We start from the raw sequence: 26,806 nt of genomic DNA, 5'->3' as shown, positions 1-26,806 counted from the left end.
TACAATCATTTTCATGATTTATACAATTATTGCTTAAGACTTGTGGTCATTTACATCTTCCAGTACACGTGACATCAGGTACCACAATTTTTGTATTAAATTCCAGTTATACCTTCAGTCATTTACGCAAATGTGAAACAAGAACAGGACTAAGACCATTCCCTTCCAAAAGCGTTCTTCACATTTGTCCAGATGCAAAGATTGCATAATGGAGACATTTGTGATGTTCGTGATAATCCCACACCAATTTGTGTTGCTTTGGTAGATTGCAGTGGAATGTAATGGCAAAAAACCCCAAACAAACAAAAACCCCACACATAATAAAACACAAAACCCAAACAACCTTATGAGGCAAAAAAGAAAAAAATAAACTTGCAGGTTGATAAGAACTGGCCACTTCATTTTTGGCAAGACAAAGCTACTTCTTCAAGCATTCAGAAAAGTGGAAAACTTTTTTTTTTTTTTACAGTAAAAAGGTAAAATAGACTATTTAACCTCTTCTAATAAGTGCCAATAAACTGGTAACAGTGATGACATCCCGCTACAAGGAGCGGAAACCACCCTGATATAAAGCCATACTAAAAAAACCTAACTAAAATGTAGAAAAATTGCGTGCTGCCTTTATCTACTTGCCATGATGTGTTTTCTAAGTGCACGACTGAAAATAAGCACGGTAACGCCAACAAAACCAGTGCAAGTGAGTTACTGGGTGGATTATTCTGGAACAGGGACCAGAGACTGAACACAGCAAGGGCATGGCTTAAAAGGCAATAATATAAAAATAAAGCAAGAAAGTAGGAGTAGCTCAGAGCTCAGCTCAGATTTGCTCTACACATATGCAAGCTACACCACATATTGTTCCAGGGCACACGGAGAATATAAGCAGAAGATAAAGAAATAGACAAAAATCACTACGCAACTTCTGAACAGTGAGACAACAATGCAGAAATACGCTTTTGAGCTCAAAGGCACCATCGTCCCGGATACTTTTCTCTCCCTTATGAAGGACAACTGATGAAAAAAGACGAGGAAAAGCATACAGGATGGCTGCTTAGCACTTCTCAAAAATGGGGTTTTATCCAAAAAAGGATCAACTAATTTCTAAATAGTAGCAGTGGTTTATGACCAATTACCTTCCCCAAGCTTTAGTCAATGTAGAGATGATTGCAATAATGTCTATTTTGGTGACAAGTGTCTCAAGGACAAGGCAGCACCCCAAGGCTAGTTTCATTTTTACAGATCAAAGTCGTAGCTGGGATTGATTCTATTATCCATAGCGATTTACTAGTTTTGTGACAAAGCTTCACACAGAAGATAGAGGAATTTTAGAGGAATACTAAGGGATTATAAAAAGCATGTGGACACGGCTTACTGTTAATTCTCCACTTTAGATTTGTGGACAAAGTTATTCACCCCAAAAGTATTACCCAGGTGACAGTTAGTGTTACATAGCACGTGGTCATTAAGCCAAAAAAGAATGATCTTGCAATATTGCTTGAGCACCTTCAATTCCCAGATTCAAATGAAAAATTGAACTGTTAAGCGTTTCAAATATCCCATTCAAACTTTTTTTATCTTCCTCCTTTAATGGGGGACTCACAGCGATCATGGTGCTACATTCCAGCCAAAGTTCATTCCCCTCAGTTTTTCCATGGAATATGATACAGTGTAGAACAGGACTTGGAAGAAAGCAAAAGGAAGAGGTTCACTCAAAAGCAACACGAGAATATTTGCTCTAAAGGAGAGCTCAATTTTACCACGTTGAAAACCACGAGTGCAATTGCTCCACTCAAAGCTGCAACTGCTCTCAAAGTTACCAGCATGATGCAACCAGCACAAACCCGAGGTCAAAAACAAAAGAAAAAGAGAATATGTGCAAAGTAGACACTCCCTGCTACTAAGCTGAACTTGATTGTGTTCTGAAGTGATTAACTCCTGAAAATTGGGTAAGATATGCTGGTGTTACATTTCAATAAAAATAGTGTTTCAATTCTCACTACAAAAAAAAGAAAAAAAAAGGAAGGATTTTGCTCTTGTCCTGCTTAATCCGTTCATGAATTGCAGGGCACAGCTCTTGGCACACTCACCTACCAGAAAAGGCAGTTCCATGTTCTTGTGCTGAAAAAAAATGTAGCAGGCTTAGTGGTTAAAAAGTTCATGTTTTAAAGTGCACCGTTGTTTTAAACACACTTTCCCTCCTTAAAAGAAGAAAATAAAAACTTCTGATGCTAAGTTTATAAAAATAACGGCTGCAATATTCCTCTAAAATTGCAACTTAAAATCAAGACAAATTAGCAAGACTCAAATCTTTTTCAAAAAAAAGATATGAACCAAAAATAAAACACCTCTTTCTGCAGAGAATTGCCAAGCAAAACCTCGCGTGCTGTCCTACAATCCTCTCTCCTAACAGCACCTCACAGAAAACCCATTCAGTTTCTTCCAGCTGACAACCTCAAGAAAACAGAGGTCTAAGTGAATCAGTCCTTCCCACCAGTCACCTACACAACTGCAGGTGTGGATGCTGGTGCAGCTTTTCCATCAGCTCTTCCTCTGTAGGTTCTTCCAAAACATCTCTACAAAGAAAAAGCACGAGTCGTTAGGGGCAGCAAAGGGAACTTCTCAGCATTTGTTTTTGCAATGCACATACTGAGATGTAACGGGTTCTTGTTTCAAGAATGAAACAAGGAATTAAAGTTACAATAAGCTGATGCTCCCTAAAGATGCATCTACTTGCAAGCGATCCATCCTTTACAGATGTGTCATGGAAACCAGCAGCTGTTTTCCCATAAGAAGCAGGGAAGCAATTTCCTGCACACAGTACAATACCACCGAAGGTCAGTAGATTTGTTTTTCCTGAAGAAACTCCCAAATGAGAACACGTTCCCAGTGCTACTATTGAATATCCAAGTGCACCAGAAGTTCCACTTGTGTATGATCATCAAGTATCAACTCACCACCCACAATTTTATAATAAGCCAAGAACGTGCATCACTTTCCTCATCTTCCCTTTTCTTCTCTCTCTCAGCACAGTCCTTTCTTCCTCCCCCAACCCCAAAACCTCTTCTCCATCATGCCAGGGTCTAGCCTAAAAAGGTTAGGCTACCAAGTCAGCTTAAAACAGGCCTAACTAAAGCACTTTGTGAACTTCTCCAGACCAACAGATGAAACAGTTTGCTTCAGAGGGAGGAAACAGAAGATGAGCCTTTTACCCTTTTGCAGCCAGAACACTTTCTTTAAAACAGATGAACATAAAGGACTAGATCGATTTTTAAGCCTAGTTCAGCTCACCTGAACATCAGTTCAACCGTCCTCTGGTATTCAATATCTGAAAGAGGCTCTCGATGACAGCGGCGGTCCCACTTGTGAATAAAGTTCTGGAATGTAAAAGGAACAGGGGGGAAAAAAGAAATAAAGGAATGAAATAACTTTCTCACCGCACACTGAAAGTTCAGCAGACAGCCCTGCTGCCTCCTACTCCTAGCAAGGACTGCCTCCCCGAGACAACTATGTGAACTACCCACAGGAGTTCACCTGCTTTGAATTGTTTCCTCTTGAAAAACTCAACGATATACAAACACACTCCTAGTCCGGGCATCGCAGCTCAAACTCAGCTCCTGGTTTTGTCATGGTTCCTTGTCCATTGTGAATTACCCTGACAAAACAATACCTAGGGAGCAGACAGACAGCTTAGGGAAAAAAAAAAAAAAAAAGAAAAAAGGGAGAAAAATAGTGATCTCCTGCTACAGAACGCTACGTCTTGGCTCTTCCAGCAAACTTTGGCCACAGCCCCACGGAGGTGGGCAGGGAGAAGACTTCACAGGATAAGCCTCCAGCTAGAAAAGTCTTTTCTAGAATGCTCGTAGGCAAGACTGAGGCTCAGCATGAGACGCACACCCAGGTTTCCGTCCAAAAGTTCTTCATTTTGCCTGAAGTAGTAAATTTGAGTTCTCAACACGGTCAACAACAGGAGCATCCCCAAGAGAAGTTTTAATAGGTTTTTAAGATGGGGTGAAGAGCTCTCTACCAGTACTCGGTTTCTTCCATTACTTATAACACATGTCTAAAGCGATTAATCTGGAGTAGATGGCTATGATGAATATCCCCTTCAGCACCAAAAATTCGAAAGGCATTTGGATTTGTAGAGAAGTACGCAAAACACGAGAAACCAGGCGAACTACACGTTCTTCACCCCATTGCTCAGGCACCTGCATTGCCACAGCTCCTTTGAAAAACTCTCGAGGATGATCTCCTCAAAATAAGTAATCAGTTCCACTCTTCTGGTGTGGAACCGAATAAGGGTAAAAATTCAAACTGGGGTAGGACAAAACACAAGACAACCAAATCAAATTAAAATGTAAATTATAAAGTGCTAACCTCACTTGTTGACCAATCAAAATATAAAACACCTGCAGCTTGGATAACTAATGTGGAAGTTCATTGCTAATGTACGAAAGACAAGCAATTTCATCATACGTTAAAAATTTTTCATCTTTATAGGGAATGAGCTATAGTGACAAATGTACACACGCAATGAAATGCAACCAGATTTGTGACAATGTTGCAAATAAATTATACAACTGTCCAGGAAGAAGAAAATGCTTCCTCAACATCTCAGGGGAAGGCAGGCAAGGAGAAAGATAAAGTACACACAAAGTCAACGTTTTTTTCCAAAAAAGTTGTCAGGGTTCTTTTCATTACCCACACAAATCAGAACCCATTTCCAGGATACAATACCAAATGAACACGCTTGCTTCCTTACCTCTAGAAGTAAAGCTACGAAGAGATTAACCCAGATGACCGAGGAGATCAACCACCAGGCTACGAAATAGATCTTTGCCCACCTGCAGATCAGATTAACACACAATAAATAGGCAGTAAATAACCTCAGCCTGAAAGCGACCAAACAGAGCCATAAAAATCACGTTTCGCCTTAAAGTTTCCACTCTTCACCAGACCACGCTAAACATTTATCACACACAACAGCCTGTAGAAGAGCATTCCACAACTTAACTACACGCTGGGTTAACCGGGCAAGGATCACTGGAACAGCTCAAGCCAGAGGCTATCCAGTTCATCCAAACGTGCCCACAAAGTAATTAAACACAAATGAATGATATGTCCAAGGTTTTAAGGCTACAATAAATGGTTCACCCACAGGGAAAATACAGCAGCAGCCCAAAATTAATTACGGCGATTCACTAGTATCTCACTTCTGTGAGAACGGCTCTACAGCAAGAGCCACCCACCCAATACTTGTTGCAAGTCTGTTTATAATCCACTAAAATAATTCACTTTTTTGGAACAAGACGACTACCAAGCCAGTTTCCAATCCCTTCTAAACGTGACCACGGATTTCGTGGCATCCACCAAGTATCAGAACAACCATCAAGTTACACAAGAACAGCCATGAAGTATGAAGTTTATTTCCTATATACATGAAAGGCAAGCAGCACCCCTCTTCGTAGAATTGTGCTGTGTGTATAATCCCTATCCAGTTACCTTATAAACCAGATTTACATGGGACTTTGTCGTTACGACTGCTACTTACGGACTTGAGTATCTTGAAAACGCTTCCAAAAAGACTTGCCAGTTGTTCACCACCATCACGTCCCAGAGGGTCACCACTGCCGCCTAAATAACGTGAGTAAAACAGAAGTTAAATGGCTATATCACACGTTTGAGCCTCAGAAAATCAGGGGAAGAGACAGAGAGGGAAAGAGGGATGGACTCCAATTACTCACAGCGAAGTCGTCAAAGTTGTTCGGCCAATATTCCAGCTGCTCGTAGGTCCCACACTTCAGAGTGCCGTTGCCATAGGTTGTATTGACAGCACTAAAAGAGAATTACAGGCTGATGCGAGCGTAGCTTTCTACGTACTATACCTTAAACACAGGATTCTTCTGAAAGCCTTGTATAGACTCAAGTATCTCGTATGGGCAGAAAACAAGAGAAATAGTTAAAAAAATGTACTTAAGGTTAATTTTCAAGCTACAGATAGGCATTCCTGCAATTTCATCACAGCAGGAAGAAAAAGGAGGAGTAACAGATGAAAGAAGTCCGTGCGGTTTAACATTAAAAGAAGGGTGGCTCCAAGAAGAAAAAAAGAAAACAAAAACATAACCACACATCTTGAAGGTACCGAGTTGCAGATGCTTTTAAAAAAACAAACACATTTTTTTCTAAGCAGTGATGTTTACCTGGTATTTCCCAAGGGACCAACAGCACCCTCAAATAGCATTATGCCAGTTATAGCAAATGCATAGAAAACCACCTGGAAGGAACATAAGCAAGTATTAGTTTTGAATATTTCTGTCACTAAATACGCATTCCATGTTAATTACATTGTTTTCTTATTAGGACCAAAGCTAAAGGTATTTCGGCAAGAACAATGCCTGACGCTATTACAGTGAAAATGCTTCGCACTGTCTGTATTACTTAACTGTTTCCTCTTTATTTTGAAAACCCTATTTAAATTTCAGTTGTTAAAATGCATTAAATCCATTTGCTGTATTAGCTGTTTTACTTCTCTGTGTCTCAAAGTGCTGATATTTAATTAATAACGCTGCAGCACTGTGACTTTAAGAACAAAACCAAAAAATAATACCTGTATTTCCAAGGAATAGTCTAAATGTCTGAGGTATTTTTGCTAGATTCCATGGAAATAGCCTACAACTTCGCTCCTCTGAGTAAAGAGCCATTTGTCTTAGGCCAGTTTGAAACAAGCTGAGTCTTCAGCTGAAAATGTCATCAGTCTTATTTCTGTATTTTTGCTACAAAACAGACAAAAGAGGGAAGTCTGGGACGAGCAGAAGAGAAACTGCTTAGACCTATGAACTTCGAACTTTACTTGAATAAGCTGAGGCTGACATTCCACAGCCTGCCAGAAGATGGGGTATCTGCCTTGGCAATAAAAATGTTAATTTTATTTCTTTGAAAAAGATACACCTAGCTGATTTCTCAGGCAGCGCATGCTTTAATCAGTTACATCACTTTATCAGCACTTGTCCCAGGTTAACATTGGGAAAGAGGTTTTGCATCAGCTGGTAAAGGAGTCAAGACTTCACTGCACGGGAAGCTCAGTGATGGGTTCTGTGTAGCCTCAAGTAAAAGCAAATTAAATTGATGGGAGCAGCAAACACCATGGCACACTTGCCTCACAATTGGTGAGTAGCTCGGGGTAAATTGCATGCTAAATATATAGACTAGAACAAGTTTTTAGACAATATCTAACACACAGCAAATCTTCGCTCTCTAACCATTGCCTCAAATTAAGGTATCCTATAAAAACACAAGCACGAGAACCACAGAAAAACAAACTACCCAGCCACTTATTTACTGGAAAGATGTTGTTGCAAAGCCAGAAACTCAAGAGTTGGGAAATGGAGGATTTATGTAACGGATATCGCACACGGTGATCCATCCTTTGATCACGTTTACAGAGTAAACGCTCTACACAGACACACCTGAAACGGGACGGCAGAGGCTTTTATAAGTCGTGTCCAAACGTGCCACCTCAAGACCTTCTCAACTCAAAGCAATTTTAAAGTTGTTTTGTTATTTAATTTAACATAAGGAAGGCAGGGTAAGGTAAACTAGGCTACTTTTAGCATCAGATTAATTTTTATTTGAAACAAGAGTACCCAGCCCGAGGCAAGCGCTCGGAGTGAGCTGTAAACAGCCTTTTAAAGTCACTCGTATAAGGAAACTGATAAATGAGTTACTGTCACTGTGTGCAGCCCAGAACAAACCAGGAGTTTGGTGTGGCTTTGCAAGAAATGCCTTGGAGAAGACGTGGCTGCTTGAGGTGAAATGTTATTGTTTGTGGTGACTGCCAAAGAACCTTGTTTACTTTGTTGATGACATGCCCTTATTACACTGCTAAGCATAAGAAAGGAAATTACAGTCTTGCATCATGACTTACCACAAGGATTCCTGCAAAGGCTCTCAAGTTTTTTACCAGATCCAGCAATGTAGTAACAACCAAAGACATGAACTAAAACAAAGCAGAATTTTATATGCACGACATTAATCGTACTTGCAATCTGTCTCAAAATTATTTTTACCAAAAGCACAAAGAAATACCAGCCAGGAAAGTGCGCTACATCTAAATGCAGGATGTCTTTTCTACATGAACGAATAATGCTGTAGTTCTTTTCATACAGAGACATTATGGTGAGTTTTAAATATACACAGGCACTGTGACTTCAAGGGCTTTATGTCTAGTAAGACTCGAACAGGAAAAACATCACAAGCAGCCCACAGCTCCAGAGTGACTGCTCCATATTTGATCCACATAATTTCTACTTTACGCTTTCCACTAACATTGCGACCTCCAATTACGTCGAGTTATTATATTATATATATTACATATTGAACTAAGTTCAATAAGTCAAGTCCTGCACCTGACATTAACTTGGGCTTAGCTTTCAAGTAAATCTAAGCGCAGGATTACAACAAACAATCAAATAACTCAGAGTGATTTCAGATTCAAGTACACGTGTTCTGGTGGAAATATCCACACTGGGAAGTGGGAAGAGGGATTAATCCCAAAAAACCCTTTGCATGACCAAAATGCCTGGCAGTATCTGGCAAAAGCAAGTCTATCACCTCCTGAATACAAAGTTCTTCCAGGATATCATATCCACTCGTCTAAATGAGATTAAAGCACTGCACAAGTTGCACGAGAGTTTCTGGATGTGTTAGAATATTGGCACCAATTCCAGTGACATCGACAGAACTTCCCCGCCACCCCGACAGAGAAAACCAGCTTAAGAGACAGTGAGTTATTCTGTGCAATAGTCTGGACAGTTAGACTTGAACTATAATCCCACTCAGGTGCAAGAGAATTCCAACCTACCTCTTATTCTGAAAGGATTTCATAACATTTATCATTTGACCAACAAAGAAAACAGAAGCGTGGAGGGATAAACACAAACCTTCATATTAGGAATAATCCGCAGGAACCTGAACACAATTAACATGTTCCCCAACCGCACCATATCCCACAGGGATAATAAGCCCATGAACTCGGGTCTCCTAGGAAAGGTGGAAGAAAAGAACAAATGAGGCAAACAGCTCACAACAGAAAGACACAGTTAAATCTACTGGGCTGCAGGTAACTAAATTCCCCGCAACTTTTGGTTAACATCCATGGTATGTTAAAAGGGGAAAATCGACCCCAAATATAAGAAGTTAGATCAACAGCTAATGCCATTAGATCGTTAGCAATTAATATCCATATGCCAACCATGGCTTTTGAGTGATAGGAGTGCAAGCAGTGTTCAAAAATAAACCCATGTCAAGCCGTAAGGTTCACCAGGTCTCTTCATAGATACTTGTGTAAATTAAGAAAACTTCTTGACGGCAACATAACAAATATCCTGAAAAATTAGGGAAAGCCAACGTCTTACGAGTGAGCTCATATTAAAAAAATAAATAAATATCAGAATGTGTTATGAATCACCCCGAAAGTAAGATTCAGGAAATCTTCCAGAAGTCCTTTGCTTTGCTTTTTTGTGTGGTGGCAGTTTTCAAAATTTAAGAGAAAAAAAAAAATATATATGTTTTTGAAAACAAAAAAGATCAGGATAGTTATCCAAGAACTGTTCAAACTTAATGACATCAAAATGAAACTGCTTGCTATTCCAGTACAAATAAATAGTCTAAGTCCATGGAAATTATTCTACTAAATTTTAAAGCACAAAACTAAACTCAGACTTCAATCTACACACAGGGTTGAAGGGGCTTTGTCAGCTGTTTAGGAATACATATAATTGGGTTTATGGACAATCTGATACTGAAACACATTGGGTTAGTGGCTGGTTGTGTATGTTGTGCCAAATTCCCATTCCCGCACCTTTAGTAAGCATAGGTCTGCTAAAATATTATTTTACATCAGATTACGAGTAATAAAAATGCATCCTTCTCAGGCCAGCTAAACAGGAGTCTAAATTTTATTTAAAAAAAAAAAAAAATTCTTTCACTTATGCATATTGCATGGCCTCCAGTGACTACAAGGGCGAGAAATTCTCCTGGGTTTGTTAAGTTATGTATGGCGCTGGCAATCGTACAACAATGACGTACGTGTATACAAATGCGTGCGAATATTCCCCTGACCCACCCCAGACACCGAGCAAAGTGCAACAGCTCAAAGGGATTACGTACCAACCAGGATGAGGAAATCCATACACAGCAAAAGTTGCGATCTCCAAAACCTTTAGTTACAGATTTAAAAAAAAAAAAAAAAAGCTGCTAATTTGACTCACTTTAAGGCTCTCAAATCGTCATATTTGACTAAGTATTCCCCAAATAAATCCAGTGTACACATATAATCCAACAGTGGCACATATACGGATATACAGTGAATTACATTAACCGTGAATTTGGCCTCGTCTGCCATATGAGTTTCAGGCTTTTACCAAATAATGATAATCATCTTCAGCCACTTTTTTTTTTTTTAATTCAATGAAGTGATTTTTAGCTATGTAACAGATCTCATGTAATTTCCAAGTAACATTAAAAAGGCTGCTTATAAGAAACCTCACCTTTTCTACCAATTTCAAGCCTGCCAACAGAAAGGAGGCCCTAAGAGAACCACGTGCCACCAAAACGTCCAAGCCACTGCAAATCACAACACTGGCTCGTGCTGCTTGCCCCAACATATTAGTGTTGAATAAAAAGCAATTCCACTGGCTCTTATAGTTCCTGAACATCCCAGTCAATAAATCCAGGAATACAAAAGTCAACAAAAAGCTTACCAGCAAAATTACAGTCAGAAGTCCATCAAATCTATTGCTTGGGTATGACAAGTATCTTTTCAAGCCCATTGCTAAGATTTTCAGCAACATTTCCAGCAGATAGTATAGAACGAAGAAGCAGTTGATAGCCTTCAGCCCCCAAAAATAAAAATAATTATTAGAATTATTGGCACCTCAGGGAACAGCAAGAACTGTAGGAACTGTCGCAACTTACCCCCAGGAAGAAGTCGTCTCTTTCAGACGGCTGCTTATCTGCATCCATCACCAAAACCACCTTAAACGACACGAAATATTTTATTAATCCACTGCCTTACCGATGCATAAATCAGATTTGCAAGCACAGGAACAAAAGAGAGTCCTTTATTCTTTGCAAAGACCTTTTCAAGCAGCTCAGAATATATTTTTTAAGGGCAAGTGTTCTCTGCTAAGGCTCTGTGTGGCTAAAACATGGACAACTGCTACAAAAACCGGTCAACAGAACAGAGACTAAAGAACAAGTGGAAAAAAAAGTTTTTTACTTACACAGATAGAAATAATGTTTGCCAGGGCTACAACATTCCCCAAGTAGCCAAAGTAGGGATGGCCAAAGGCAAACTGCAATTTCTGCATAAAATGGGATTGGTACTCTGGGCTGGGAGGATGCTGAAAAGAACACAAAGGATTTGCTGAGACACCAAGCATAAGCATTTCAATAAACACACCCAGTTTCAGATTTCAGAAACAGGCATTTTCGGAGCAAAACTTCACGGCCACATGCTAATTTTGACATTTCGGCAGGAAGGTGTTTCCACGCTCTGGCTATGAGCAGCAAGAGATCATTTCTGATTAGCAAATGGGTTGATGATTATGGCACAACAGAAGATAATGGCAAAGAAGGGAGATAATCCAACCTGTCTCCAAGGCTCCAAGCAGGTAAACCAAACACCACACTACTAATTGTATACATCTCTTCCTCATTTCCTAACATTTAATCTCCCTTAAAAGATTCAGAAGTCTTAGTTACACGCAAGAACATTTTCTAACTCTCGAAAAATTTTATTTGGTTTTTTTTTTCCTTTCTTCATCCAAGTGGAAAATCCTGCTTTCTGCCCATCTTCATCTGAGCACTTAAAGAATCCACATTTCATTCTTCATTCAGGGACTGGAGAAAAGACTTTGCCCGAGTATATTTAAGTGTTACCCTGCAAAGACTCATCTATGGTGGAGATAAATTGATTTAATAAAGGACTGTCATGACAAGACAAATCCCTTGCATTTCATCAAAAAAATTTACTACAGAGGTACTCATTTCTCCACAGCACTTTTCAGAAAGTCTATGCTGGAAGTAACTCCTATTCTTTGTTACCTTGTAATGAATCTTCGTATTAAACAAAATACACACGCAGAACCCTCATCTATTCTGTCTGGCCAAGTCTCTTAAAAATGCTGACATAAGAAACAAGCATGTATTTTGTGTATTTAACACTACCTGGCAATCCCAAACTAGTGCTGTAAAAGCCCCCAGAGCAATGTCATTCATGACTTTAAGAGCAATCCAGCCTAAAAAAAAAAAAAAAAATCAACGACGCTCAATCACTCCTTGCATTCAACAAGCTGTGAAGTTTGTTTATATGCTTCACGGTGGAATTTTATCACTTATTTTTGCACGAAGCCACAACCAACTTGTGACACTTTACAAATGACTGCCAGATACTTACTCGCTTAATGGCATCTTTGTCTAGTTCTTCAAAGAGCTTCTGGAACTGGGCAGCTGACAAGTGGTCACAGGAGCATATTTTGAGTGACTTCGCATGAAAGAGAAGAAACATCCAGATCAAAACCTGCAATAGGTGCATCTTCAAACGGTGCCAAGGCACTACCTTAAGAGTCTAGGAAGAGAGGTGTAATACAACCTACGCCGAGGTACTAGAGGCAGCTTCAGCGTTGCTTTGCTTTAACCCGAAACTGCCACGCGACTGTGGGATTTGTCTCGCTTTTTCCATTTCCCCCCCTCTAGGATCACACGCTGCTTAAAAAGGAGCATGTTCTTTCGATATACTTGAATTTTTACCCTCATCTAGTATTGCCATTATTGAGCTGGGCCTCCCTTCACATTCTTAAAGCATAAAGAAAGCTGAGCTGAAAGCTGCTACTCGTGGCCCAGCGGTGTGGTTAAGGAAATTTCAGTTTCCACAGCTGTCCTGTCAGATGGTTTGATAGCCACCAACACACAGAAAATGCAGGTCTTACTCTCATGATGGCTTGCTTGCAGCGAGAATCCATTTCAACCTTCTGCAGCACTCGGAGTAAGGCCCCAACGCTGACGTAAGTCCTATTGAAAAGAAAATAGGATTAGTCCTGAAACAAATAACAGTCTTGATGGCAAAAATAGGTGTTCTAAATTCATTCTGGCCTTTTTTTCTTTTTCTTTTCTTTTTTTTTTTAAGAGCAGATAAAATTAGAAGTAGAAATAAAAAAGTAACAGACCCCATAAAAGTGCATTATAAACATCCAGTTAGAGGGAAGAAAACAATAAAAAGAGATGAGCAAACATTTTTCAAGAAGGGATCCTCAGTAAATATCCTAAACAAAACTACCAAAATCTGCTCTTTTCTCCTAGATAATCTGCTGTTTCACCACTCTTCACTTACTGCTGTGCATTAGCAGGAGCGTCTTTCAGGGAGGAAAGCACTTCAAACGCAGCCCGGATCCCCAGTCGCCTCCTGAAGAGGGAGGACTGAACCGATTTCTGGACAGTAAAAACACCACAAAGGAGACAACTTACTCACATTTGTTTAAAGGAAATCCAACTAGATGATACTAATAAAACCTGTAATTATTTGCCCAGCCCGCGAGCCTCAGAAAAGGCTACGTCCGTTCAACTAATATATTTTTTCAGGAAAGCAAGACACTGTTTTCTTTCTCCCACCGACAAAGTCGCCGTCATGAGCCACTAGGTCTGGTCTAGATACTGGTTCCAACCACACACACTCCACGGTTTAAAAGCAACACCATGAAGAGTCATGGGCTGGAATCAGCGAAGCCCATTCCTACCAGAAGGACGTGGAGAAAAATCAGAGTTACCCAGCTCCTCATGCAGCACTATGACCTGTGGTCAGAAAACGTCCTGATCTTCTGGCACAGCCCCCGGACTTGCGATTAAAGATCCAAAAATGAGACTTCCCCAGGCCTCATTCCCCTCAAGAACTCAGTGTCCAAGAAGGAAGGAAGGAAGCAAACAAGGCTCTGGAGTTCAAGTAAACATCCAGGTCACAGTTTATTTTTAATTCTGGATTGCATAGGCACATGCCGGTTCTGGAGACCATGGCAACAGCAAAGCTTGAGTATTCACTGAAATTCATACTGTTGTGCAAAGAGGAGAGTTAGACAGTTTGTCCGGCTTCTTGCCAAAAAGGAGCAAGCCAGAGCCACCGTTTTTTATGCTTCATTTTCTTCTTAGTAATCGCCTTCAAACTCAGGAGTCGGATCATGCCATGGGAAAGAGGAAAATGGAGAAAGAAGAGAAGAAATGGGGCAGGATGAAAGAATTACAAAAATTCCTCTGTGCACATATTATATCTAAACACCACTCGCCCACAGAAGGGTGGAGGCAATTCCTTCTGGGTAATATTGCCTAAGACTTATTATCCAACCAACTTTACCTTGTCTCTGAGCATTACCAGAGCAGCTATTATTTCACTTTTTCCGCCAAGCCCTCAACTCAACTCCTCCGAAGGGCTGAATGAACCACAAGACTATGTAAGTAAGGGGAAAGAGCTATAAAACTGTATCTGAGTCAAGGGGGAAGTAACGGAGGAACGGTAAGCCTGTGTGTAAGGGGGAAATCACCCTCGAGGTGAACGTCACAGAGTTTCCCCTGCCACCAAACCCAAAGGAAACCACGGCCATGAGAAAATTCAAGTTGGATGCTATACAACCAGGAATTACTGTTTATTCCAAGCTACAGAGGCCCCAGAGACTTGACTTGCACAAAAGGAAAAAAAACCTTAAACTTTCAGCGCAGAGGTTTAGCTGTCAGACTCCAGCGCTTTTGCACAGCGCTGCCCTGAGCCAGCTTTACCAACATTATCGCTGTTGAGCTGCGAAGTTTTAGAAAATCTGCAAGAAAACAGTAAAGAACACATGTGGAAGTGAAACTGTTGAACTATTAGGGCAGTCTGCTGCCCTAGTCATTCTAACATCACACCCACCACAGCAAGGATGGAGTAAAAAAAAAATACCAAATGTGAAGTTGTTTTAGTCAGCAATTCTTTTTTTATTGAAGGCTTCTCATGCTGTGCTAGTCAGAGAAATTAAGTGCTAGGATTTGCAGCAATAGCTATCTAAATAGTACCGCAAGTTTTCTTCAGAGACCAAAGCTTAAGTTACTGGTTCACTTGTCCTTGTTGAGTTTTACAATAGTTTGGGGTTTTTTCCCCTCCTGTAATAGTCAAAGTTGCAGATCCACAGCATACACAGATACATACAAGCAGGTAATGTTGTCATGGAAGGGGACGAAGCTACAACAGCATATGTATCTACATCAAAGAACTTTTAGTATCTTAAAACGGTACCTACAACCAGGATGGGCAGACTGCTTAAATACGCGGTTGAAACTTTGAATACTCAGGGCTTTGCGGGTTTAAGCTTATGGTAGAACACAGAAATTAAGAACGCATTACTCACCAGAAGGTATCCTCGAAACTGGTTGTATATTATTGCTGTAAGCAAGTTCATCAGAAACAAGTTGCCTATTGGAGGAAGAGAAGCAGTAAGAGTTATTGAAATACATTTCTGCTTTAATGTATATAGTATTACTGAAATACATTTCTGTTTCAATATATATAGCAAGTCAGGTGTAAAATTTTAAAAGGATTCATTTTCTTGTGTTTCATTTCCAAAATGTTTTTACTGTTTGAATATACTGTAATGTATCCATTCCCCTATGATATTTTACTGAAAAATAAAACACCACACAAAACCAAACTGGAAGTACTTTCCATTAAAATTATCTTACAGGGCACTACACAGTAATTGGAAGAAACACAAAAAACTGAAAAATCATTAAACTTTCCTAGAAAAGTAAAACACTGTTGCTGGTATGTACAATTGTAAAAGTTTAAGTGCATTTAAATTACTGAAGAGGTAACTTACCTAACACAGTGAAGAGTATGAAGAAGATGGAATATGCTCGATTCTTGGAATACGCAGGAATCATCACTGTATCACATTTAAGGAAAAAGCATATAAGAATTTAATGCTTAAGATGAAAACTGGAGATCTCCATCAATTTCTGGCAATCAGTAAAAGCTCTTATATTGCTCCACTTTAGGGTTGCATATATAATTACACTAAAGGAAAGGCAAGAATCAAGTTACTAAAGGCATGACGAATCTTTACATAGCCCTTACTACAGCTGGAGGAAGGTTATCAGCTGGAAGAACGGTTAGTCTGAAGCTAATCTTACTCTATAATGTTGTAAAAAGAGAGAGGTTGTTTCTGAAAGACTGCTCACCATCAGGATTATTTGCAGTAGTCAGCAGGACCAGCAGCGATGTCAGTGAATCTGGCAAATTCCTGAAATACACCACCCACTCCTTATCCTGCTGGCCATCCTAGGCAGAGAGACATTCCTTGTTAGAGAAACACTGGAGAATCACTACAACAATAATAATATTATCTATTTTTTCATTATTGTTATAATAAGTTAACAATCCATTTCTCACACATACAGTCAAATCTACCCAGTGGAAAAAAACATGAAAAAATTAGGACAATGCGTAGTAATACAGTGCAATCACTTCACTCATTAACAGCCACAGAAGGAAGAACAGCAAGCTAAGACAGACACAGGAGGCTCAACACAGAAGTCATGTCTAGTTAACACCTCAGACCCAGGGAGAACGATAAGGTCAAAACCAGACAATACAGGAATCCGAAGTCACCCTTGCTCGATATAAAAAATATCACCTCTTAGCCTGCAAGAGATATTAGTGTATTGGAGCTAAGAGGATTTCCTAAACATGATTTTAAAATAAATACAAAAAAATCACAATAAATAATAATAAAATGCCATCTTCAGTCTCAAATTGCATTATAAAAATCAGAGTAGAGCAGAAGCTGTTTTCTTGGTTGGTCCAGTTACAGAATGCTGTATCTCAGCATAGACGGGAACCTCATCATTCTGAATTGTGTCCTCTAGGACTGCGCTCCAGGACTCATCCAAAAGTATAACGCAATGTGAGGAAAACATTAAAATAGATTTTGTTTATGCTGAAGAACAGAAACACAACAAGGATGGCAACACCTGGGTGACCCCGCAGACTCCTCAGTAACGAGGAGCTGCCTCAATAACTACCGTGTTACAAAAGATCCTTGCATAAAGATTATTTGCACAAAAGTTACTACCGCTACTTGGAACAGAACTTTTTTCCCCTTCTCCAGTCATTCCCTTATTGTAATTAAACAGAAACCCCTGAGTTTGTAAGATCACCACAGAACACAGCCAGACAAGTTTTAGGTCTCTCTTCAACAATGTACATCAAGATGTACTTAAAGTACAAGGATATAGTCCCCAACTTACTTTAGTAGAAAGAAATATATTTACACAAATAAGAGGACACAATTATAGCAGTTTGCTATAACCAGCATTAGTGCACATTACAGGAGTTGTTGGGCAGCTGGAAAACATGCAACTATTGTTTTGAAAAGAAGATTCAAAATTCAATGTACAGTATCAATGAAAACATCACAAAGAGCTCAAACATCTTGGGGAAAAAAAAGAGGGAAAGGGAAAGGGAAAGGGAAAGGGAAAGGGAAAGGGAAAGGGAAAGGGAAAGGGAAAGGGAAAGGGAAAGGGAAAGGGAAAGGGAAAGGGAAAGGGAAAGGGAAAGGGAAAGGGAAAGGGAAAGGGAAAGGGAAAGGGAAAGGGAAAGGGAAAGGGAAAGGGAAAGGGAAAGGGAAAGGGAAAGGGAAGAAAAAAATTGTGCTAGAGCACCCAAAAATATTTGCAAATACTTTGGCAACTAAGGTCAGCAAAATTATTTTGTGACTCAGCAGAAACACCAGCTGATCTGCTGAAGCTCTGATGGTATCAGAATGTTCAGCAAAAACACACTGGGAGGCTGATCTTGGATCAGCCACATATTTATTTTTTCCCCAAGGTCAAGTAGAGACAGCTAAAAAAGATGCAGAGTGAAAACAACACAAACATCGATCATGCAGATGAGAACAAACAGCCCTTGAAACTGCTGCAAAGACTGGAAAAAGGTACCTTAGAGGACATACACAAGACAGTACAAAAACTTAGAGGCATTAATTTCATCGCTAAACGTATTTTTAGGAGTTGCTTTCAGTATTTTGCCTTGCTAGATAAAATTAGTTTGTAGGGGTATGAGACTAGCAAAACAAAAAAAGGAAATAAATTAAGACTGCACTCTAATTTGTTATTTTTCACCCAAATGTATACAAAATTGCCTGGTTCAGGTATCAAAGTTATATTCCCATCTTCTGGGAAAGCTCATAAATGAAATTAGATCTGACATACAGAGATAATACACAGACACAGCACGTAACTAAACAAAAGGGGGAAAAAAATAGAGCTCTGCTTCTAATTCCAGAAATTCTGTAACATGGGAATTCAAGGAATTTGCTGATCTTGAGGAAGCCTGGAGGCAGGATCAAGTGTAAAAGGGAACAGGAATGAAGGTGCAAAACTGCCATTAAGGAGAGGACTAGAATTACTGGGAGATCCGCAACAAATCTGTGTGCTCACAGTAACACATTTATGGAAGGCCTTAAAAAGTATGGACAAAAATAAATAAAAATCTGAGTACGATACATTAAGATACAGGAAGTTTAGGGGAGAGGGAACGTACCAAGAGCACTGAAACAGAAAAGTTTTAACCATAAAATTTCAAATTGGTTTTTTCGAAGCAGGAAAGGAGGGAAAAAAACCACCACACAAACAAAAACATACAGAGGCAAAAAACAAAGAGATCAGAAATTAAAACATTGGAGTAATGCAGGCAAAAATAGGCAAAAACCTACCAAGGCATGGCCAGGAATACCAGTAGTGGAAGACAAGAAAACACAGAAGAAACTAAATTTAGTAAAGCTAGATAAGGAAAAGAGAAAATAAATGAGTGATAATAGAAACAAAAAAGTGACAAGATTAAGAGCTCTGGACACAGAACAGCATAGAAGGTTGCAACAGAAAAAGTAACTAAAAGGATCAAATTGGAAAGCTGTATATGGAAGCCTCTTGTATAAACAAGCTTCAAATTTCTCCCTTGTGATAATGGCATCAATACCAACAACATGCACGACAATAAGCAAATAAAGTATGGAACCATCTAAATTAAATTAATATGCCAGAGTTTACAGCAAGAGTGAAAGATTTGAGTTGCAGACTAGGCAGGAGCGTTATCACTTCAGAAACAAAGCGCAGTCTGGGAAAAGCTCTTCATTAAAGGATGAAGAGATTTCTAACGTTATTCTGAGGAGCCTTCTAATGCCCACTTAGAAAAACAGCACTATACATAAACTCTACGCATACGTTAAATCTCTCTAAATAGACTTAAAACTCACTCCGGTAAGTCTGAGAAGGTAACACGACTTTTTTGGGGAAAACAAATTTCACCAGTTTGATTCTAAAACTAGACATGAAGCAGCTACGCAAGCGAAATAAAAAAAATATACAGTGAGATCTACCAAAGCATAAATATACTGGGTTACCTTTGTTCGAGTGAACAGCAGCATGGCAAACATGGTAAAGAGAGACAGATGAACGGCGAGTAGTAGAACAACACTGTTGGAAAGAAAACGGGTCATGTGCTTAAACACCAACTTTATCTTAACGTCCTTTACTAAAAAATACAAAAAGATGCCACATAAAGAAAACCAGGGGTATTTTTAAGAAGCTATACGGGGTCTACAGAAGATTATCTAAGTTTTGATTAAGAATAAGAATCACATCTGTTCAGGGCTCCTCAGCTTGAGCTTTGACAGTTGTGAGGTCAATGAGATCCCAACACTCGCTTTTCTACAGTTAGAACCGTATTTTTATACCCTCCGATCAAAATACAACATCTTGGCTTACACGCACCTTTGATTCTCTTGGGATTTGTTAGTTAAAAAGTAACAGGTAAGGACAGTGAGTTCTATAAGCTGTAAATACACACACAACCCATGTCACATGAAGAAATCTCTTTCAAAAACCAGGATGCTGCCTGGTTACGATTTCGCCAGAGGAGTTTCCAGTTCGACACTTCTAGTAACAGTAAAATTCAACATATGTATTGCTAAAACCATTTAGAAATTTAAAAGCTGACGTAAAGCACTCTGAAGATGTAAAGAAAGAGGTATCTTGTTGCGTAGCATCCCTGACTGGAAGACAAGTACATGTGTTTCTACACCCCGTGCCAGAACATTAAGGGTAACCACAAGCTTTCTGTGCTATTATCTACCTTGCCATTTCAGGCAACGTGCTGTTGATGCTTTTTAATGTTTTCTTCATCATAGAGGAATTCTGAAGGAGAAAGAAAGGGCGAAGAATTCTTCTTATTCTCACATTCTGAAAAAAAAACAAAAAAATGGATCAGATACTGAGTTCCTCTAAGACTAACACACCAAATATTTTTAACACGAGTTTGGCAAAAAACACTGATACACATATCAACAAAGTCAACAGTTTGGCACCAAAAAAAATCTGTGCTCACAAGCTAAATTTGTCCCACTGAGGTCATATTTTAAACATATGGGTGCCTCATTAAAAGAATGAGAGATTGCTTTTAAAAAGCACATTGACATTTCAATAGCCTCATCAGGCCACTAATTATAAACAATCTAACTTTACTGCCAGCTGGGTAGACAGAGCAAGCAGGTCAAGAGATGGCATTTTCATATTTTCTGCCAAAGTTCATTTCAAGATTGGAATTAATAGTGATCTACTTTCAATAAAAACAGATTCGCATTTTGAAACTAAGTGCTTGATTTCCATTTTCAACCTTTTTTTCTTTTTACAACTGAAGGGCCTGCTTATTACTCAGTGATTTCTGCCTCTGACAAGACTCAAACAGGTGATTGCCTTTATTTTCCTTCACATACACTAAAACAATTCAGCTGTTTGATTCCTGTATTCAAGACAATTGCCAGTCTTCAAGTTATTTCTGTGACTTATCGGCCGCTTCGAGTATTTCAGCATCCTGCATTTTAGGATCAGTCTTCTCGGGGCCACATATAACAGCAAAATAATCACTTTTTTCCCTTATTATGCCCTTGTTCACACATCCCAGGCGTTAAACTGCTTTTTCTGCCGCTGCTTTGTACGGGAGGCTCCTGTTCAAACTACTCGTCCACTATGATACCTAAAGATTTTACAATCATTTATTTCCAAGACGCATTCCCCACGTCGCAAGCAAAACCTTCATCCTAGATAATTAACTTAATTTCAGACACGTTACATTTACTTGGCTTGAACACGAAAAGTGCATATGCTTTTTTTTTTTTTTTTTAATAGTTAGATGCTTGCAAGCTTAATTGACATATTCTTTCAACATTTTAAGATCACCTCTTTGATACCACATCACATCCTGGTCAACAGTGACCAGTGATCAACTACAACCACTGAAGCATGAACAACTGAACGGTGAGTTACTAACAGCAGCAGCTGCATCCAACCTAATCCTGACTAATCCAGACAATAACTTGAAATAGGTTTGAAAGTTACCTGAAGGCAACAAATAATGGCTTTGAGACGAGAACTTACACAAGAAGCAGAAGCCAAGATCTCTGCCTCATTCGCTTCCCAGCATTTTTACCATATTAGTGTTTTCTTAATGATGATTGTAAGCGAACAACAACTAATTTCATGCAGTTTTATGTCATGGCAGAGAAAACCAACTGGGAGATCGCATTATTACATAGAGGAGGACACTTTAAGAACCGTTTCACAAAACTTAGATTCCTCTCGGGATGCAATTGTTTTGAACACAACACAGCCTCATCTTAGAAAGCAGCTGTTCAACTATACGATTAATTTTTCAACTACACAGTTTCCTTTTATTTAGACATCACTACATGGACTGTGCCATTGCAACAAGTTAAGAACATAATTCTCCAACTGTATGACAGAATTGGTGCTACGCAACCAGAGTTTTCTCTCCACTCTTTGGATGCTGACAGACTATAGCAACAGACTGAGCTGCTGGTTGTTCCTGCAGGACACGGTTCTTACCTCTGCGCAGAAAAAACTCAGAGACACGATCCAATCAGCAAGGGAAACGATTAGTGTCAGTATATAAGCCATCAGCCATTTGTTTTTCCAAAATTCTTCCCATCCAACTAAGTAACTCTAGGGAGGAAAAACAAGCGGCTTATTTTAGTAATAAATTCCAATACCGTAACAAGTCAGCACCGATGGTTTTGTGTTTGTAATTTTACACTAGTGCTCATAAAGAGCTCCCTGAAATCCAAACAAAAATAGACTAATCAGACAATTTCTCTACAAGAGCTGAATAAAAGCCAGTAGAAGTGAGAGGCGCACACGGACCATGTGAAAGGAACCCTTTGGATGAAGAAAAATGTCCATTTAATAACCACTAAAAGAGATTTTCCAGAAATAAATATTGAAAGAAAATCCACTTTTCTCCTGAAAGTAAGACCTTACTATAGCAAAGCGATCTCACCGTGCAACCCCGAGATTCGATTAACAGCTCTAAGACGTTTCCCAAAATACAATGGAGGAGATCCACACTGACCACACCTGCTGAGCTGCCCAACGCACCCGGTATTTCATCGAGCACCAGGGAAACGCGACGCTCACCTTCACCGACACATCAAGCACGAACACCAGGAAGCAAAGCAGCTCGATGCTTTCGGTGAGGCCGCAGGGAGGATTCCACGCGGGAGGGCGGTATCGCACGTCTGACGTGACGGTCAGCGAAGAAGGCTTCTCGATGAAAGCCAAAGCCAGGATTAGAGTGATGGTTAGACTCAAAATCCTGTTTGGATGGAGATAAAAATCATAAAAACACAAAACAAAAACAGGAGACAAGGAAAAAAACAAACCCCGAAACCCACGAAATGAGTCAAAAGAACAACAAAATACTTACAGTAAAGCAAATTTTTAGAAGTAAACCAAGCTTTATAACATCATACTTAACACACATGGGTTGCCTGCATTAGAATAACGTAACTGCTGACCATCAAACAACCATAGGTGGTGTTCTTTTGAAACTAACATCGGCAAAACAACCTCCCTACTATGTAATATGTTTAGAAATAGACACTTGGAAAACTCTTAACACACAGAGCTGTAAATTATGGCAATAGTTCATTCACACAACAGCCCTATGGCTGTTTAAAGAGCCATCTACACGATGACATTTTCGTGTATCTTGTTGCTTTCCACTTCTGTCACGCTCACATGTGGTCAATCCACTTGCTTCCTGCAGTAAGTTCTTATAAGAATAAAACCACAATTATCAAATTACTTAACAAAAAAGAAAGACAAAGAGTGATTTTTTTTTTTTTAATAAAGACTTAATCCCAAAAGAAAAAGCAAAAAGATCATCAAGTTCTTACCACTGGCAAGTTCTGGAGTAGTACCATCGATAAAGCCACAGGGACCTGGAGTCCATACGGTGATTTATAGATCGATACTGAAGGCAAAAAGCAAAAAGGATCATTCAAACACTACATTCAGTCTGTCTCAAAGATCAAGTTACCAAAATAAATCGAGTTCTAATCAACAAAGCCCAAGTCTTCAGACAATTCCAGTTTCACAATAAGATAAAGAAATTATGGTACAAGTTATTAATTATTGAAGTGTCGGTCACCAATGACCACAGCTGCAGCCCAGATGTGTGCAATGGGAAAAGCCAGCAGAATGTGTGACAAATACCCAGCACGGGAAGCAAAATAGCTAACGAATGAGCTATATTTACCTGTATTGCATCTTCAATAAATACTATGGCTTGGTTTATATAAAGGTCATTATCAGCTCCAGTACCTATGAAGTTAAAAAGAAGTAAGAACCACTTACTGTATTTCAGATAATGTATTTCAGTTACCAGAAGCTCCACAACTGTGGTTCTCATGATAAAGGGCACTGTACACACACAAAGTAAAGAGACAGCTCCTGCCATCTTTGCTCCATTAGTAGCACTGTGCATTAAATTAAATGAATAATAATCTAAAATAAATCATACATCTTTCCGTATGTTGTGAAAAGGTTCTCTCTTACATTTACCTTAAGTACCTAGACTACGCTAGTAGTTAAACAGCTATCACAAGGCTGGAATATTTCTATCTAGAGACAAGTTATAAGTAACACATGCTGTATTATTTTATGACCCTACCTCCTCACCAGTCTTGTCTCAAGAAAATGACTCCTAAATGAGATGGCAAAAATCCATTTGTATTTAAAGAGGCTTCAATCAAATTATTCTCTGACAAAGTGTACAGTCAAGTGAAGCTGGAAAAACCAGACACCACCATTCTAGGAATTTTTGCTTTTGTTTAATAGAGGTACTGAGGTTTAGATTGATCATGTTCTCTCCAAAACCAACAGAAACCTCCAGGCAGACAAGAACAAAATTAAGTCCTTTTTTAATTTGTCCTGAGAGTTATTATTACCATATCAAACTGATCAGAGTTCAAGACACAGAAAGAGGTAGAAGTACACAATGTGAAACAAGATATCACCAAATTAATTACTATGTGCGATTTCAAAACGCATTACTAAGAAGTTCATATGTATATATATAAGGTAAGAATAAAAGGCAATTGCTTGCGTTCACTTGAATTCAGAGCTTGGAGTGAGGAACCTGGTGATTAAGCCAACGACAGAGTCAAAGGTAGTTGAGGTGAAAATGAGGAAAAAAAAAAAAAAAGGGGGGAAAAAACAAAAAAAGAGAAAGTGGAGAGGGATAGAGATAAGAACAATATGTAGAGATAAGAACGATATGTGCTAGTGTAACCTTCCCACAGAGGGAAGAGGCCCAAGAAGCCCTTCACACCATCTCCTTCCCAGAGGTGACAATCCCAGCACAGGATAAACCCATCGAGTCAGTCCCAGCGCTAGAACCACCCCCTCCAGATGCCAACCAGCGCCAGAAGCACCACTGATCTGAGTCCCAGGCGACTTTATGTTCCACATGATTCAGCGGCATCAACGTTCTACAAAGGCTGCAAAGAGTTTTTAAATGTCACCATTTATCTGAGCACAAGCAATAACGCAGTTTTGTACTGATTCTGATATGATCCACAGTACAAGATTGAGCATAAACAGGAGACAAGCGAGGCTCACATGCAATAAAGATCTTATCTTCTGAAGACACGACACACCAGTGAGATACAAATAAAGTTGTTTAAAGGAACAGTATTAGTTAAAAGGGCATCAAAGACAGCAAAAGCTTTAGACTCGTGGAGCACACAGCACAAGCCCAGCGTTAATCCCAACCATTTTGAAAGCGCAGAATCTAAGCGATCCTTTTAATATAACTGCAAGAGGGAAATTAACAAGAACAGTTTACTTTAACAACTTCATTTTAAAAAAAAAAAAAAAAAGAAACACATTCTCCATGCATACTGCCAAGGATACCCAATTTATTTTGCAACTCTTAGTCACAGCGAGTGACCCTGAGTCACAAGCGGTGATTGAAGCGCTGCTCCGCTGGGCTGTGCGGGGTCCATCCCAGACCCCCCTGTGCTCCTGGCACCAAACAGGCAACAAAAGAAGGTTTGTTTGAATGATGCGATACCCTGAAAATACAGAAGCTGAAGTCTCCAAGGGAGCCTTTTCTGGGGGAACTGAGAAGTCAGACGTTTAATAATAAATTAGTTGGAGAAAAGAACTGTCAGAAACTTTAAAAAAATAAAAAAAGAAAAAAAAGAAAATCGGCCAAGCCTGAAGGTTTGCAGCAAAGGGCGGCGATAGCGGCTCAGCGTGTTGAACCAGCCCGGGCGGGCGCAGCCGCCCCCGAAACACCGGCGGGGGGGGGGACCACGCCGAGCCCCGGCCCCCGGCGGGTTCCTGCTCCGCTGCCCGACCCGCTCCAGCCACCGGCGCCCGCCCCAGCCACCGGCTCCCGCAGCGCCGCCCGCCGGGCCCGGGGCGCGCAGCCACCGCCCGCCCCACGGGCACTCACCGTCCTCAGCGGCGGAGCGGACGCCGCCACCGGCCCGCCAGAGCCCCCGTCCCGTTCGCCGGCTCCGCGGGGGCAGCAGCGGCTCCGCCTCAGCGCCGGCTGCCGCCTCCATAGCTGCGAGCACCGCGCTGCCGCCGCGCCGGCGGGATCGGACGGGACGGGACGGCGGCGAGCGGCGGGGAAAGGGGCGGGGCGGGGGAAGGGGCGGGGCGCGGTGGTTGGCTCCACCCCCTGGAGGCCCCGCCCTCTGCACGTGACCGGCCGCCGGGGGCGGGCGGGAAGGCGGGAACGCGGTGGGTGCGATCGCTCCCCGTTCCGGGTCGTCGCCGGGAACCGTCTTCGGTCACGGCGCTGCCCCCTGACAGGCTTGTCCCTCTGGCAGCAAACGGAGCACCGTGTCCCGCCCCGGCAATGTCCGCCGCCTCAGGAACTGGTGTTTCTAAGCGGCCGGGAGTTGATGAAAGACGTGACAGTAAGTCTCTGGTAAAAAGCGTTGCTCTCCACCTGGAGAGCAGATCCCAGAAGTTGTTTACGATTTAAATATATATATGTATCTCGTGAGGAGTTGAAGCTTTTTTACCTCACAGAAGCTGAGCAACCAGGCTGGTGAGGGGGCTGGAGCACAAGGGTGATGGGAGCTGAGGGGAGACCTTCTGATCTCTGAACTGCCCCAAAGGAGCTTGGAGCCAGGGGGGTCGGGCTCTGCTCCCCAGGAACAAGCGCCAGGACCAGAGGAAACGGCCTCAAGTTGCACCAGGGGAGGTTCAGATTGGATATTAGGAAAAAATTCTTCACTGAAAGGGTCGTCGGCCCAGGAACGGGCTGCCCAGGGCAGCGGTGGAGTCACCATCCGCTGGGGGGTTTAAAAGATGCATAGACAAGGTTCTCAGAGACACGGTTCAGCGGTGGACTTGGCAG

The 26,806-nt window shown here is 40.6% G+C and overlaps 1 protein-coding gene across 1 annotated transcript; it reads right to left on the bottom strand.

Annotated features, from left to right (window-relative positions):
* On the bottom strand, positions 1-26,050 carry TPCN2 (two pore segment channel 2). The gene is made up of 25 exons (XM_065635679.1): positions 25,889-26,050; positions 23,684-23,748; positions 23,322-23,398; positions 22,561-22,738; positions 21,973-22,089; positions 20,204-20,310; positions 19,473-19,545; positions 16,252-16,351; positions 15,891-15,956; positions 15,423-15,487; positions 13,388-13,485; positions 12,987-13,068; positions 12,455-12,541; positions 11,280-11,399; positions 10,972-11,031; positions 10,758-10,886; positions 10,165-10,214; positions 8,937-9,036; positions 7,922-7,993; positions 6,198-6,271; positions 5,742-5,832; positions 5,549-5,631; positions 4,760-4,841; positions 3,289-3,374; positions 1-2,573 (listed from the first exon to the last, which is right to left on the bottom strand). The coding sequence occupies exons 1-25, from the start codon at positions 25,998-26,000 to the stop codon at positions 2,495-2,497; spliced, it is 2,253 nt and encodes a 750-aa protein (XP_065491751.1). The 5' UTR covers positions 26,001-26,050; the 3' UTR covers positions 1-2,494.
* Positions 26,051-26,806: the final 756 nt, after the last annotated feature.

The sequence above is a fragment of the Caloenas nicobarica genome, chromosome 5, assembly GCF_036013445.1.
Source record: "Caloenas nicobarica isolate bCalNic1 chromosome 5, bCalNic1.hap1, whole genome shotgun sequence".
Taxonomy (NCBI): Eukaryota; Metazoa; Chordata; class Aves; order Columbiformes; family Columbidae; genus Caloenas; species Caloenas nicobarica.
Note: the sequence above shows the minus strand (reverse complement) of the source record. Positions and strands in the feature narration are given on the sequence as shown.